Here is a 14,562-nt window from a genome sequence, read left to right as displayed (position 1 = left end):
ATAATTAGCTAGAAAATAATACAAATGAAAGTACTTGGAAGTACCAATGGTACTTTTCCAACCATGTCCAAATACATAGTAAGTGTTAGTTAAGACAAAACTCAAGACAACATGAGGGCTAAAACTGAATTCACGCTAATTTCAATCATACATATAGAGATCAGTCGTGTACAGAAATACAGCATAGCAAACTACAAACCGAATATTCACAGCCAGGCATGAAAAAGTAGTTTTTATTTGTCTGACAACGTTTTTTGAAGCACGGACCTTGACAAATTTTAAAACTATATATATACGACGGGCCCCCGAAATTGAAGTAATGAGCTCGTACATAAATAAGTCTAAGCACAAATCAGTCGCCACCTTTGAACTTCTACCGCTTTCTCTTAGAAATCCTCCGGCTGGGTCTTGGCATGGCCTTCAGAGTAAATTCTGCAACACCATGCGTGGAAACCCACCCCAGAGTATAATCCGTGGGTTCTGGTTCATGGACCAAATAATCGAGCGCATCTGATCTTGCTATCTCCTCCAGTTGTTGCACACTACCACCGCTTCTATTTTCCTGTTTGCCTCCATAATCAATACGAATCTTCTCGTTGGAGAACGTAGGAAAATGAGGCAGAAAAGCCCCGTGCAGAACCAGAGGTGCGTTACGCAAGTTGTTTTTGGGCGCTGAAATGTAGCAACTAAAACCGATCCCAATAACTGGCTCCAGAATTTCTATTGATGACTTGTTAGCTAGAATTCCGCAGCTATTTCCATTGCAACTTATTGGATCCGGGCGCAAGAATTCTGTAAGACCTCCATAGTATTCTTTGATGAAACTGGGTGGAAAAACATAGGAATGGAAAGTGTCCTGCAAATTATGCAGCAGCGTGAGTTCTCCTATTGCAGATTCAGCCACAAGCTTGAACTGAAATGTCAACCGCTGGATGCCCTTAATACTCATCCCTATGATATCGGTGTCTTCGGAGATTCGTAGCCACAGATTTATAAATAAGCATTCCTCGAGCTTCCTGAGATCGTTATATTCATAACGTAGTATGACCTCTACGCCACGCCCTTCTACAATCACGGGTTGTAGGTCTAAACTGAGGGAATGGCTTGGATTCTTTACGATTTGACACCTGAGACTTTTCCCTTCAAGAAGATGCTTAAGAAATGGATAGCGGAAGGTGTCAAGCCGGAGTGGGCAGCCGGACTCCACCTCTGCTACAAACTTTTCAGCCCAGTCTGCATACCTCTCAAATTTTTGGGCAACGGAGGAACTCAACTTTTTCTCCTTGCCCAAGCCAACAAGAGAAGAGATGGAGAAGTTTGCAGCCCTGTCGAGAATCCGTTGAAGGTAGGAGGAACTCCTTACCACAACATGGCCATCGTTCTCATCCTGCGGCTTGTGCTTGTTGAGCAGTTCTATCCCCTCCACTACTGGATTCAGGTTCTTTGCCGAGTGCCTGAGGCACTCGGCAAAGGCCAAATTGCACTCGGCAAAGCCTTTGCCGAGTGCGGCACTCGGCAAAGAACACACGGTAAAAAATTGACCGGCAAAGCCTTCTTTGCCGAGTGTCTTTTATCGGGCACTCGGCAAAGAAAAGCGACCGTCACGACGCCGGCCCCGTTGACGGTGGCTTTGCCGAGTGCCAACCCTGCAGGCACTCGGCAAAGATTTTTTTATTTTTATTTTAAAAATTTCTTTGCCGAGTGCCAACCCTGAAGGCACTCGGCAAAGATGTTTTATTTTTTTTAAAAAAAATTCTTTGCCGAGTGCCAACCCTACAGGCACTCGGCAAAGATTTTTTATTTTTTTTAAAAAAAATTATTTGCCGAGTGCCAAGCCTTCAGGCACTCGGCAAAGATTTTTTATTTTTTAAAAAAAAAATCTTTGCCGATTACCAACCCTGCAGGCACTCGGCAAAGATTTTTTATTTTTTTTACAAAATTTCTTTGCCGAGTGCCAACTCTTCAGGCACTCGGCAAAGATTTTTTATTTTTTTTAAAAAAAATATTTGCCGAGTGCTCCCTGTCCGGCGCTCGGCAAAGTTTGGATTTTTTTTAAAAAAAAATCTTTGCCGAGTGCCCTCTGGCCGGCACTCGGCAAAGTTTGAATTTTTTAAAAAAAAAAATTCTTTGCCGAGTGCCATGGTCACAACACTCGGCAAAGCTGGAAAAATGTAATTTTTTTTACATTCCATCATGACAAATACATGAGCAGCAACATAGAAGATTTTTAACACTACATAAGCTGTGACTACATTGAGTATGAGGGTTGTTCTTGAGATCCTGCAAAACCATTATAAACCAAAGTACAAATTTAAAAGTGCCAACAACAGAGAATACTGTAATAAGTAATAAGGTTTGCAGCTGGCAATGTTTAGAAAGAAGGGCAGTATGCAGCAGCTCTCTTGCACCATCAATCAACCAAACTTACTTAGACATAGAGAGTGAAGCAGCAGCGCATCCTAAGATATTTAAGGCACCAGGTCTCAGCCAACATGCTCAATCATACCTGAAATGCAAGGAATAAGACCTACCTTACTCGATATAGAAAATAACAATTTGGTATACAATCCAAAATGTGGCCTTTCTAACATAGAAGGCCACTCTATACAGAAAAGTATTACAAAATGAAATACAATTGATATATAAACTGGTTCCATTTGGATTGTATCCTACACAAATTCGCATGTACAGAACAATAGTTCTTGCTCTGTGTCAACTCACACATGAGATTTATCCTGAATAAAAATTCAATTACAATCTAAATGCAATTGAAAGTGTCAAAGTGATACACTGTGTCAGTAAATAGTACGTGATCTTTTGTTTTTTGCCAAAAGAGGGGCATAAATCATGATTGAGAAAGTTCTAGGGTGCTTATTTATCAAAAAGTATGCTTAAATTTCAACCTGCAACTTGTGGTCAGAACCACTGCTGCACACAAAGCTGGCAGTAGAATATGCAAGATTTCAAGGTTCTTCAATATGTGAAACCCACGGCCTAGCATTGGCACTAGAAGGACAAACACTGTGTGATTTTTTTGCGAGAAAAAAGAAAGTTTACCTATCAACCAGGATATTTTCTTTAGCAATATTTGATAGCCCAGTTGCGTATTCAGAGTGGTCAAGAAAGCACCTGATATATACACATATAAAGTTAGTGAAATAAGAAGAAACTAACTGAACTGATGATTTTTTTATATAATAGAAACAGTGAGTAAAGTACACAAATATTTATATAGATCTTTCTAAGGATGCATGTTTACTGGATTAATAATAATAATTGGACCAAGAGATCTCAATTCCAGAGAAGAGATGTTTTCTGGAATAGAACATATATTGGCTCGCCAGTTAGTAATCAGGTATATGTTACCATATTTATGTCCCTCTCTGTCAAATTTGGCACCAAAAAAACCAATCTGGCTCAGGCCAATAATTAGAACCCAATGATAATCTGAATCAGAATGTCCCTAGCACTATTGGTAGCAAGCAAGTAACATAGAGTTCCTTCTTTTGTACAGAAGTTTGCATGGAAGGTGTATTCTTAATTTTTCTGTGTTGTAGTCTCCAGATTACAGCTACTATCTTAAATATCATTGCTTTTGCAAGATAATTTTAAGAGTTAGAGTGGTCTGAATTTACTATCAGTTCACTAATATTTAATTTTTTATGATCAGACAATATTTTTTAGAACAATTATCATACTATAGGTACTTGCAGCTGAAGATAAGTGCAACTGTTATCATACTATAGGTGACTACATTGAGTAAGGCATGTTCTTGACATTCTGCAAAACCATTATAAATGGCCACTGAAGATAAGTGCAGCTGGTCAGACATTTGGGTATAAAAAATTCAGTCAAGTTCAGAATATTATGTACATCATATTGAAGAACTTACTCAATAGTAGCTTGGTTTTTGGCACTTGCAGGAGCTTGCCACCGCTACGGACACAGCTCTATGGTTGTCAGGTGCCTGCTGCTTTAGAATAGAACCTATCATCCTTTTACTGCAAAAATTAAGTGGTCATAAGGAAATCATGTATACAAATAGAAAGAGCAAAAGATATAATCTGAATTCTCATAAGCAATTTAAAATTCTCCACGGTGAACAAGACAGGAACATAAAAATATGAATTGTACACCTAGGTCATCCAACACTACCTTATGCATGCCCCGATGAAAACTGCAATACAACTTCCTCCTATACTACTTGAGGAGTTCAGAAAGGACCCATAGAATCAGTATGAACGATGATATCTCAAGCACAAGTATAATAGCACATTAACACTACCTGATCCACACTAGTCAGTTAACAAGAGCTTTTAGAATAGTGGTCAGTATAGCACAAGTATAATGAACATTAGCACTATAATAGTGGCTAGTATAGCAGGTTGCTGGGTTCAGACAAGAAAGAAAATGCTTATAGATATGCACTAGCTTTCAGAAATACTAAACTAGTTCCATTTCCTAAAATAGAGATAATTCACAGTGTAGCCGGAAAGATGCCTAAACTGACATAACACAATGCAGCACATCTAAAAATGACAGAATGGGAATGTATTATACTTGCCTTCTTCTCAGGAGGTTTTATGCCAAAAAAATTCACCCATCGCTAACTTCTCACTTGATTCCTATACAAGGATGACATGACTACTGTGTTAGTTACATTCATGAAATTGTAGAAAAAAGGTAAAGCAACAACGATGCAGAGTAACAGCTAACACACCAGGCATGTACATGCTAGCTGATATGCAGTGCCAAATTTTTATCTCTTCTCTTGGCTGACTATATATGCTAGCTAATTAGCTATATGTGCTTGATCGATCTACCAACAAATCAAGATTGCCGATGAATACTGGCCTTCAATAACCTGCATGATGCACGCTGACCTGACCAGCTTGTCCGTTTGCTTGTTCTAGACTGTGGGTCATATGCTGCCTTAACAAAATTCTCACAGATTTGTGGTAGTGACAGCCCTGATGAGAAGCGTGTCTTCAATTCATCAGATATCTGCAACCATTACCAGCGACAACAAAAATCACAAAGTCACCTGATGAGGGCGCTAGCTGCTCCTGGGCCTCACTGGCGGCCGGGGACGGCTCCTGCTCCTCTTTGGTGAGCCCGGGGGAGGACTCCACTGCGCGGCGCGGGGAGGGGCTGCGGCCGGGCGCGCGGGCGGTGGCGGCGTGGGCGCGGCGCGCGGCGCGGGGGCGGGGGCGGCGCGGGGCGTGGGCGCGGGGCCTGGCTCTGGCTGTCTGTTTGCCAGCCGCTTGCCGAATTCACTAAAGTCCCAGATTTTTTTCTTTGCCGAGTGCCGGATCAGGCAGGCACTCGGCAAAGATTTAATTTTTTTTAAAAAATTTTTTTGTCGAGTGTCCCAGATCTGGCACTCGGCAAAGATTTAATTTTTTTTAAATTTTTTTGCCGAGTGTCCCAGATCTGGCACTCGGCAAATTTTTTTTTAAAAAAACACTTTGCCGAGTGCCCCTGGCACGGCACTCGGCAAAGATTTTTTTTAAAAAATATCTTTTTTTTTTAAAAAATATCTTTTTTTTTAAAAAAAATACTTTGCCGAGTGCCCCTGGGACGGCACTCGGCAAAGATTTAATTTTTTTAAAAAAAAATATTTGCCGAGTGCCATGTGAAGACACTCGGCAAAGAGGAAATTTTTTTAAAAAAACCAAACCCTCTTTGCCGAGTGCCTTATCCGTGGCACTCGGCAAAGACCCCCTTTGCCGAGTGCCATGCCCCGGCACTCGGCAAAGTTTTTTTTGTTTTTTTGTTTTTGGCCTCCAATTTTTTTTGTGTAGCCCTTTTAAAGCACCAGGAACTCCTAGTTACAATTTGAGGATTTTTTGTGACTTTTTGATATATTTAGTTACTTTATTTCGTTTACTTGAATTTTTCTGAAAAATAGAAATTTGAACTGCACGTGGTACGAATAATGAAATTTAATGATTCAAAAATTAATAGTCATGTTAGTGAGTGTTGTGAGAGGCCGTATCTAGGAACGGACCCGAAATTTCGGACATCTTGTTCACGAAACATGTCCGCGAAATTGCGTGTGAAGTGTTTTTAAATTCTATAAAAAGCAAACGAAGTCCGAAAATCATGAAACTTGTTGAGATGTCGTGATATCATATGTGGAGGCTATGATAAAAATTTCAGAAGATTTCATGCACGTCTCACATGTACGATGCTTACAAACCAAGGACATCTCTACATGTGATATCAGATCTCACATGTAGATATGTCCTGGTTTGTAAGCATCGTACCGTGACAACGTGCATGAAATCTTCTGAAATTTTTATCATAGCCTCCACATATGATATCACGACATCTCAACAAGTTTCATGATTTTCGAACTTCGTTTGCTTTTTATAGAATTTAAAAACACTTCACATGCAATTTTGCGGACATGTTTCGTGAACAAAATTTCCGAAATTTCGGATCTATTCCTGGATACGGCCTCTCACAACACTCACTAACATGACTATCAATTTTTGAATAATTAAATTTCATTATTCGTACCACGTGCAGTTCAAATTTCTATTTTCAGAAAAATTCAAGTAAATGAAATAAAGTAACTAAATATAACAAAAAGCCACAAAAAATCCCCAAATTGTAACTAGAAGTTCCTGGTGCTTTAAAAGGGCTGCACAAAAAAATTGGAGGCCAAAAACAAAAAAACAAAAAACACTTTGCCGAGTGCCGGGGCATGGCACTCGGCAAAGGGTGTCTTTGCCGAGTGTTAGGCATAAGGCACTCGGCAAAGAGTATTTTAATTTTGTTTTTAAAATTTCCTCTTTGCCGAGTGCATCCACAGGAGCACTCGGCAAAGAAATTATAAAAAAAAATTAAATCTTTACCGAATGCCGTACCAGGGGCACTCGGTAAAGTTTTTTTTAAAAAATAAATTTTTTCTTTGCCGAGTGTCAGATCTGAGACACTCGGCAAAGAATTTTTTTTTAAAAATAAAAATCAAATCTTTGCCGAGTGCCTAACAGCAGACACTCGGCAAAGAAGGCCGTGACGAACACCGCTTCGCGGGCAGCCTATGCCGAGTGTAGAGATTTTGCCGAGAGTCTGGCACTCGGTAAAGAAGTCCTTTGCCGAGTGCCCTTGTTTGCCGAGTGCCCGGCACTCGGCAAAGAACTCTTTGCCGAGTGTAATTCTTTGCCGAGTGCAGCACTCTGCAAAGAAGGTCTTTGCCGAGTGTCCGATTTTTGACACTCAACAAAGAATTTTACACTCGGCAAAGTCTCTGTTTCCAGTAGTGCTCCATATAGACTCTCTTCAGAACCTTCCTGTTACGTAGCAATGAGATATATGTGGTTGGTATCCTGCCTGTCTTCTCAAGGGCAATATCCAAGCGAGAGAGTGCAATCTCGAGCCTTGCGATTGTGTCTGCTCTGGACGCCTTGTCTTCGACCTTGGTTGAGATGTACGAGGACAATTTGTTCACACCCTCCTTAGCGATGGCTGACCGTAGTGCCATCAAGTTACCGTACAGCTGTTCAAGATACAAAATAATGAGAGCTGTACTTTGACACAAATATATGAAGCTTGAATTCCAAATGATATCTTACTATCTTACTGAGAAGAAACATTATTATAGACCTTTCTTGTTAATAAAATTAATTATCACGAGACAGGTTAGAAGAACTAATAAATTTGTAAACCTCTTGCAAAAATAAATGCATCCCGCCAATGATTTGTTATACTCTAATTGCCACCAACAAAAATAGCTGTTGGATCTATTTTGTTTTCTAAAAAATTATCCACCTCTACTGTTACGAAAATACACAAAAGTAACCCCCCCCCCTAAATCTACCAAAATTTCCCACATTTAACCTGTATCACTATGAAGAATAACCTGAAGTAATCCATAATCTTCTTGTCAATTACCCATCTATGCCATCATGATTTTGTATTTAGGTGAGTTGTATACTTGGGTATTAAAATAATGTAAAGTAATCCCATCTATTCTGTTATATAAATAATGTAAAGGAATCCCCTCAATTGTGCATCTAAATATCTCACATATGTTACTGTATAAAAATAGCCAACAATAACCCTTTGTATTTATTACATCTAAGTTATGTACCATTATAAAAAAATTAACCCATTAACACAAAAGTCCATAGCAAAAAGCTTACTGCCAAAAGGTCAGCTTCTTGTTCCTTCATAATTCACTTTTGTTATCAGTGTAATGGAGTATTTTATTTGAGTTGCCATGTTCTTTCAGCAACCTACTGCACCATTAGCATTTTTCAATGCTCAAAAAAAAGGAAGGAAGACCTCTTTCATGTTTATTTTTGTTTGATAATTGAAGGCCTTTTTCATGTTAGGGAGAGAAGTCTATATATTTTTGGCCATTTAGCTATTGCTCAAGTATGTTTTTGGCCAAACAACTCTAAAACTAGAAATTTTTTACCACTAAGCTATCAGTATCGAACAAAATTGGTCAAATTGTACCAAAAATACTGTCCTCTCCGCCTGTTGATTTAACAAAAGGAGCTACTGCTTTATTTTTAGGTGCGCAAGATCTTGAGTAATATATATGGCACACAAGCTTGGGATTCTGATGGAATAAATGTAAGCCTAATCTTTACCTTAGCTCTAGATTGCAGCAGCCGCGCCCGTGTGGAGCACCAGCTGCACCCCGATCACAGCTTCGCCACGGAAGGAAGGGTCCACGTCTCCAAGATAAGGTGAGCTCAGGAAGAGAGTAGTGAAGTTGTGCACTGCTTGTATTCAGCGAGTGGGACGACCAAGCTTTTATAGTAGTATATAAGAGTGGAGGAAGGAGGTCCATTATTGTTTTGGGCCCAGTGTGCGAACAAGTTGGATTGGGTGCCCTTGAAATGAGCAGGAAAGGTCAGGGAAATGCAGATGATATGGGTCTGTTCCTAGGAGGAAGCTGCAGCGTAAATTTGAGATGTCAATAATTGCAAGCCTTTAGTAGCAGCCCCAACTGTCTGTGCTCTCTGATATATAATAGTCATAGGAACAAGCACAGAAAGAAACATTTCTCTGTCATTGTGCTATCCTCATAACGATAAAATAGCACAGCCTCCTTGCCACGCTCATCAGAATACATGGCCATATATATGTTCAAACAATATAGTTTAGAACAATATGGTGGTACTAGGTAGAATACATTGCCACGCATAGAACAATATGGTGGTACTAGGTAGAATAAATAGAGATTGATTTTAGAAGAATTTTGGAAGTGGTTTCACGGGAAACGGAGTTAGGATGAGAAAGATATGATTTTTAGAAGTTTAAATATAGTTTGAGAATTAAATAGAATTTATGGAAATATTTTGGTGTATGGAAAATGGGTGAAAATAATATAGGTAGATTCCTGGGGGCATCTAGTTTATTTAGAAATTTTCTGGGAAATTTTCTAAGTAAGGAAATTAGGTATTTAACTTTCTGTGTACACTAACTGGGTGTACCTAGCAATATTTGTGCGCTATACGCTGTGTGAATCTGGTGTGTGTGTGACAGGTGGGGCTAGGATGTCGGCGACGGGTGCCGCTGATGTGTGGGCCAGCCTAGCCCTTTAACTGGAACGGAGGGCGATGTTGTCATGGCTGCGGGCCCACCAAACAGAGAGTAAGATGAGGAGACAGACAGGATGGCGCGAAGACGGGACGACGTCACTTGGCGGTCCCACGCGACAGAGAGAGAAAGAGCGGGAAGGAGGAGACGGCGCCGGATGGAGGTAGCCGGCATGACGACGGAACAAGGGAAGAGGGGTCGAGCTTGTCGGAGCTTATTACACCGGCGGCGGCGAGCCTCGGGGCAAGATGTGGAGTGGTGGATGGTGCTCGGGAGGCCAAGCCTGTGGAGGATATACCCCCGGTACCCATAAGACAAGACATGGGTCGCGCGCCCAAAGGTGGTCCAGCCCACAAGATAAAGACGTGCACCGCAAGGCTACAAGAAGATGTGATTTATTGTATAATACCAAATCGAACTTGGGCTGCCCCTTCATCCAAACGCACGCCACATATTTTTTTAATACCTCTATTCCCAAATTTTAAGTCATTCTGCCTTTTATTTGTAGATACATAGCTTTTTGTCATGCACATAGATGTACACTATATCTTGGCTATGTATCTAAAAATCCCGAATGACTTGCACCTTAGATATATAGCAAAGGCTATATTGAGCAAGCTTCAAGGTTCAACCAAGACATAAGTGCGGTCGCCGGTGGTGCCTAGTTCACACTCTCTTTGGGAGCCTTTTCTTAAGATGAGGATGGCCAACACAAACCTCCATTGGACAAGACATTGGCAACGGGAAGTGGCTAAGGGGCCGTTTGATGGATCTTCTCCGCCAGCTTCTGAAACCACTTCAGCATATCCGACCAAACGGAAAGTGGTTAAGGGGGTATTTAGGAGTTTCATGTTTTCCAAATTCTCATGTGTTAGAAACAGTTTAGATAAGTTTTATTTTATCTCTTTTCATCAATGATATATCACACCAGGTTATTTAATACCTACGAAACTCTCATGAAATTTACCTCGTGACTGGCCTAAATCGGGGGCACTAAACTTGTGGCCTTGTTGGCGTCTTTAAAGACATGTCCCTGTTAGATGCAGCACAACAGGTGCGTGCCATCTCAGCGATATGATTACTGATGTACCAGTATGCACTGTGCTAGTCTGCTCGCTGCTCCGCGGGCTGGAGTAGTTCTCCACGCCTTGGCCTCGCCGCAGGTCAAGGTCTCCTGGAGTAGGCGCTACCAGAAGGAGAATAGCAGGAGGTAGCTGACGTCAACAGGTGTTGACGTTACAACCGGTGCTTGCCCTGCGACAACAGGTGTTGACGTCACAACCGAACCAACACAGGGACAAGGCCATGTGAGCTGGTTATTGTGGTGTCCAGTATTTGGTTGGATCATTGTAGCAATGAAAGATTGTACTACTCCATTATTTGCAACATACACAAGCCTACTATTTGTGAAATAAAACTATATTTTTTTGCTGCCAACCATACACTAATTTCCCTTTTTATTGATATGTACACCTACACGACTTGCCAACAGATACCCAATACCAGTGCTTGTTTGACTTTGAAAATAAAAATAGTCTCCTAATTACTCCATGCTATGCAAGATACTACTAATTATTTACTCCATCAGCTACAAGTTATATATCATTTTAGTTTTATCCTAAGTTAAATTTACCTAACTTTGACTAGGCTTTTAAAAACAATATATGAATTTTCGTACATGTTCAAAAAATACACTATTAATAAATATTGCATAAAGTATTAATGAGATGGCCTGTAATTTGGATATTACAGATGTTTGATGCAATTTTTTCTATAAAAGTTATCAAATTGATATAACTTTTACTTAGAAGAAAAACATAAATTGACCTGTGATTTGGCACGAGTGGAGTGTTCGGCAACACGTGTAAACCTCATCCATTTATTGTGGTGTACAAAACGTGCAACTATCTACATATCCTACCGACTCTAGTCCTCGTGTGAGGTTCAGAGTATTTGTCAGATTCCGAAGAAATATTCCTCATATCAGTCGGGATGGGAAGCCAGCTCAAGCCACGCGGTGACGCTCGTTGCCTTCCTTGGTCAGCTACCGCCTCCCACGGCTGGGAGCTAGGCTGGGTTAGGCCAAGCCCCCACTACTACGCATAGGCTTTAACGGCTGCAGACCCTTTGTAGAGGATGGTTGGGCCAACCGTCCCTACGCATGTGTCGCATAAAAATCATAGATTTCTAGGGGCGGCTGAAAAACGTGCCGCCCCTACAAATTAGTTTTTTTAGAAATCTCAAATTTAGACCTAAAATAGAAAAAAATAGCAAAATATTTATTGTCTGGGGAGACCCACTGCACGGCGTCCGCAGGAGTTTTTTCTTGTGAAAACACAAACTACGGTCTCTTGAACCCACAACCTCCGTTCTCGCACAATCCTCTCATAACCACTCCACCCACAAGACACTTATCTTCAAACAGTTTTGAAATGAATATTTGGGACACTGAACGAATTCAAATGAAAATGTTGTCATCTACAAAGTTTTATAACTTTTCGAGATATATAACTTTGGTTTTGGTCATTTCTCCATATATCCGAGGTCGTTTGAAAATTTTGAATTTCAAATTTGACAAATTCAAGCATAATTTTTCATGGATAGATGATTGCAAATGAAAATATTTTCAACTATAAAGTTTTATAATATTTTGAGATCTACAATATATTTTGGTCGTTTCTCCATCCGAGATTGTTTGAAGAATTCAAAGTTCAAATGTGAGAAATTCAAACGCAACTTTGCATAGACAGATGATTTCAAATAAAATGTTGTCAACTACAAAGTTCTATTACTTTTTAAGATCTATAACTTTGTTTTGGTTGTTTCTCCGTCTGAGCTCATTTGAAAATTTCGAATTTCAAATGTGAGAACTTCAAACATAATTTTCCATGGATAGATGATTTCAAATAAAAACTTGTCAACTACAAAGTTCTATAACTTTTAGACATCTACAACTTCCTCGATCACTGTTGGATAAATCCGCAAGCGCACAGATACCGCTATAGCTTTCACCCGGGAGTATTCCAAGTATCGTATCCACAAGGAAACGTGTGAGATTAACTACGGTCTAACTTAACCAGGGGTAGCAACAAAGTTAGGATGAATAGAAGCGAAGAGAGGATAACTAAGGTTCTCTAATTCTGACTTCAGTAAGCTATGTCTTCTACTATTCAACTACGGACTTACTAGGGAAAGACACCAATAGAGGATGTTTTCCTTCGTAACCGGGTCCTACTTGGCCTACAAACAGGAGGAGGACTACAAAGGATTCAACGAGGCTACAAGAGTCACCCTCATGAGCTACCACCGATCCGGAATGCAGGGTGCATCCACGATTAACCTAAGTCTAAGCACCATGCTTACACTTACGATTAATACTTTACTCCCCCTAGGAAGAGTATAAAGCACTCAAAAGAGTCGCAAACTTGATGAACAATATAAACAAAATGCTTACTTGAATCAGAAGTTGATTACCAGAGAAGTCTCAAAAGCAAGCTCAGATAGAACTTGGATCTGCTAAGGTATAAGCGCGATTAATTCTAACGTTTAGGTCCACCTTGATGGTTTTCTAGATAAACCCTCCTGTATTCATAGATTCACCAAAACTCATGGAATTTATTAGTTTAAACCCCTATACCTATGTTTGGTGATGGAATTAAGTATATATGTAGGATATGTTGACGCTTTATAATTGATGTTAATGACCGTCAACATCTGGCGATGAGGCGGGTGGCTCCAGCCACCGTAGAGCCAGAATCACACTTGACGCTGCCCCCAACCTGGTGTGCCAGCTGTCGCGGGGTCAAAACTATGACAAGCATGTTGTTTGAGTCGGTGTCAGAGTATGGGTCTCCGGTGGCTCAGGTGCACTCAGGAACACAAGAATCACACAGAGGAGATGCAACAATTTATCCTGGTTTGGGCCAATTCAGTCCCTACGTCCAGTAGCTAATGATCCTTATACTCAAGAGCACCCAAAATCAGGGGGTTACAACAGAGTGTAAAGAAAGGAGATTTGGTAGGGGGTTAGCTCGGTGCTAATCCTAAGGTTGCCTCGCCACCGGTGGAGCCTTCCCCTTCATCGGAGAGGAGGAAGACGACGGGATGTGGTGGAGGAGAGGCTCTTGGTGCCCCTCTCTGGGTTGCCTTGCTCTTTGTGTAGAGCAAAGGGTGATGGAATGGAGTGTCTGGTGATCGAAATGGCATCCTCCCCCCTCTAGGTTCAATCTTATCCCTTATATAACGAGATAGGTCGGGTACATGGCGGTTTGGGGGTTTATTCTACGGTCTACATGTGCCGCAGTCCAGGAGGGTCTTGAAGTGGTGCGGCATGGACCGTGGCGGTGTCTTGGAGCCAAAGAAGCCTTGGGCATCATCCGGCTGCTCTGTTCTGACACTCTATGTGTTAGGCATTGCCAGCTTGGATTGGCCTCCCCTGGATGAGACCTTCTAGAGTCTTCTTGGGGGTGGCGAAGGTCAGCTCCAAAGGCTGACGCGTGGGCCTAGAAGCCCACGAGCCCAAGAGGCCATGGGAAGCTTTGTCTTCTTGTGTCACGGCCTAGACGTGACCCCATCGGAGGAGCAGTTGGTAGGGCCGCGCCTAGGGAGCGGCGTCGAGGAGCCCCCAAGCATCGGTAGCTCAGGGCTTGTCTTCTTGTGCCTAGACCTTGGCTGGTGTCGTGAGCCAGGCAGGAGCCAAGGACCGGGCTTGGTTGTGCCGTAGATCGGGGGCCCAAGGCTTGGGGAAGCCCCCGAGCCCTAGGCGGAGGCTGCAGTTGAGTCAGGTTCGGTTGGATCTCTTTATCAGAGGGTGCGCGCGAGCATGCCCTATGGGCATAGCCCCCGAGCCCCCGTGTGATCCTGAAGGGGTCACTCGGGGGGTCTTCTTTGTTCGGGAACCATTGGACCCAAGGCTTAACATACCTATATGTTAGGATCTCGTCACTAACTCACCCTCTCTTCCTCTATTTTTATAGGCAAGAGATGTGTATGGCCGAT

At 41.6% G+C, this 14,562-nt stretch overlaps 1 protein-coding gene and 1 long non-coding RNA gene across 2 annotated transcripts; both read right to left on the bottom strand.

Annotated features, from left to right (window-relative positions):
* Nucleotides 1–373: 373 nt before the first annotated feature.
* LOC136544832 (uncharacterized) lies at nt 374–7,492 on the bottom strand. Its single transcript, XM_066536896.1, has 2 exons — nt 7,247–7,492; nt 374–1,420 (listed from the first exon to the last, which is right to left on the bottom strand). The coding sequence occupies exons 1-2, from the start codon at nt 7,490–7,492 to the stop codon at nt 374–376; spliced, it is 1,293 nt and encodes a 430-aa protein (XP_066392993.1).
* Nucleotides 3,473–5,138, bottom strand: LOC136544831 (uncharacterized). The gene is made up of 4 exons (XR_010780842.1): nt 5,045–5,138; nt 4,721–4,970; nt 4,565–4,625; nt 3,473–4,001 (listed from the first exon to the last, which is right to left on the bottom strand). It is a non-coding gene; the product is annotated as an uncharacterized lncRNA (long non-coding RNA).
* Nucleotides 7,493–14,562: the final 7,070 nt, after the last annotated feature.

The sequence above is a fragment of the Miscanthus floridulus genome, chromosome 3, assembly GCF_019320115.1.
Source record: "Miscanthus floridulus cultivar M001 chromosome 3, ASM1932011v1, whole genome shotgun sequence".
NCBI classification, from domain to species: domain Eukaryota; kingdom Viridiplantae; phylum Streptophyta; class Magnoliopsida; order Poales; family Poaceae; genus Miscanthus; species Miscanthus floridulus.
Note: the sequence above shows the minus strand (reverse complement) of the source record. Positions and strands in the feature narration are given on the sequence as shown.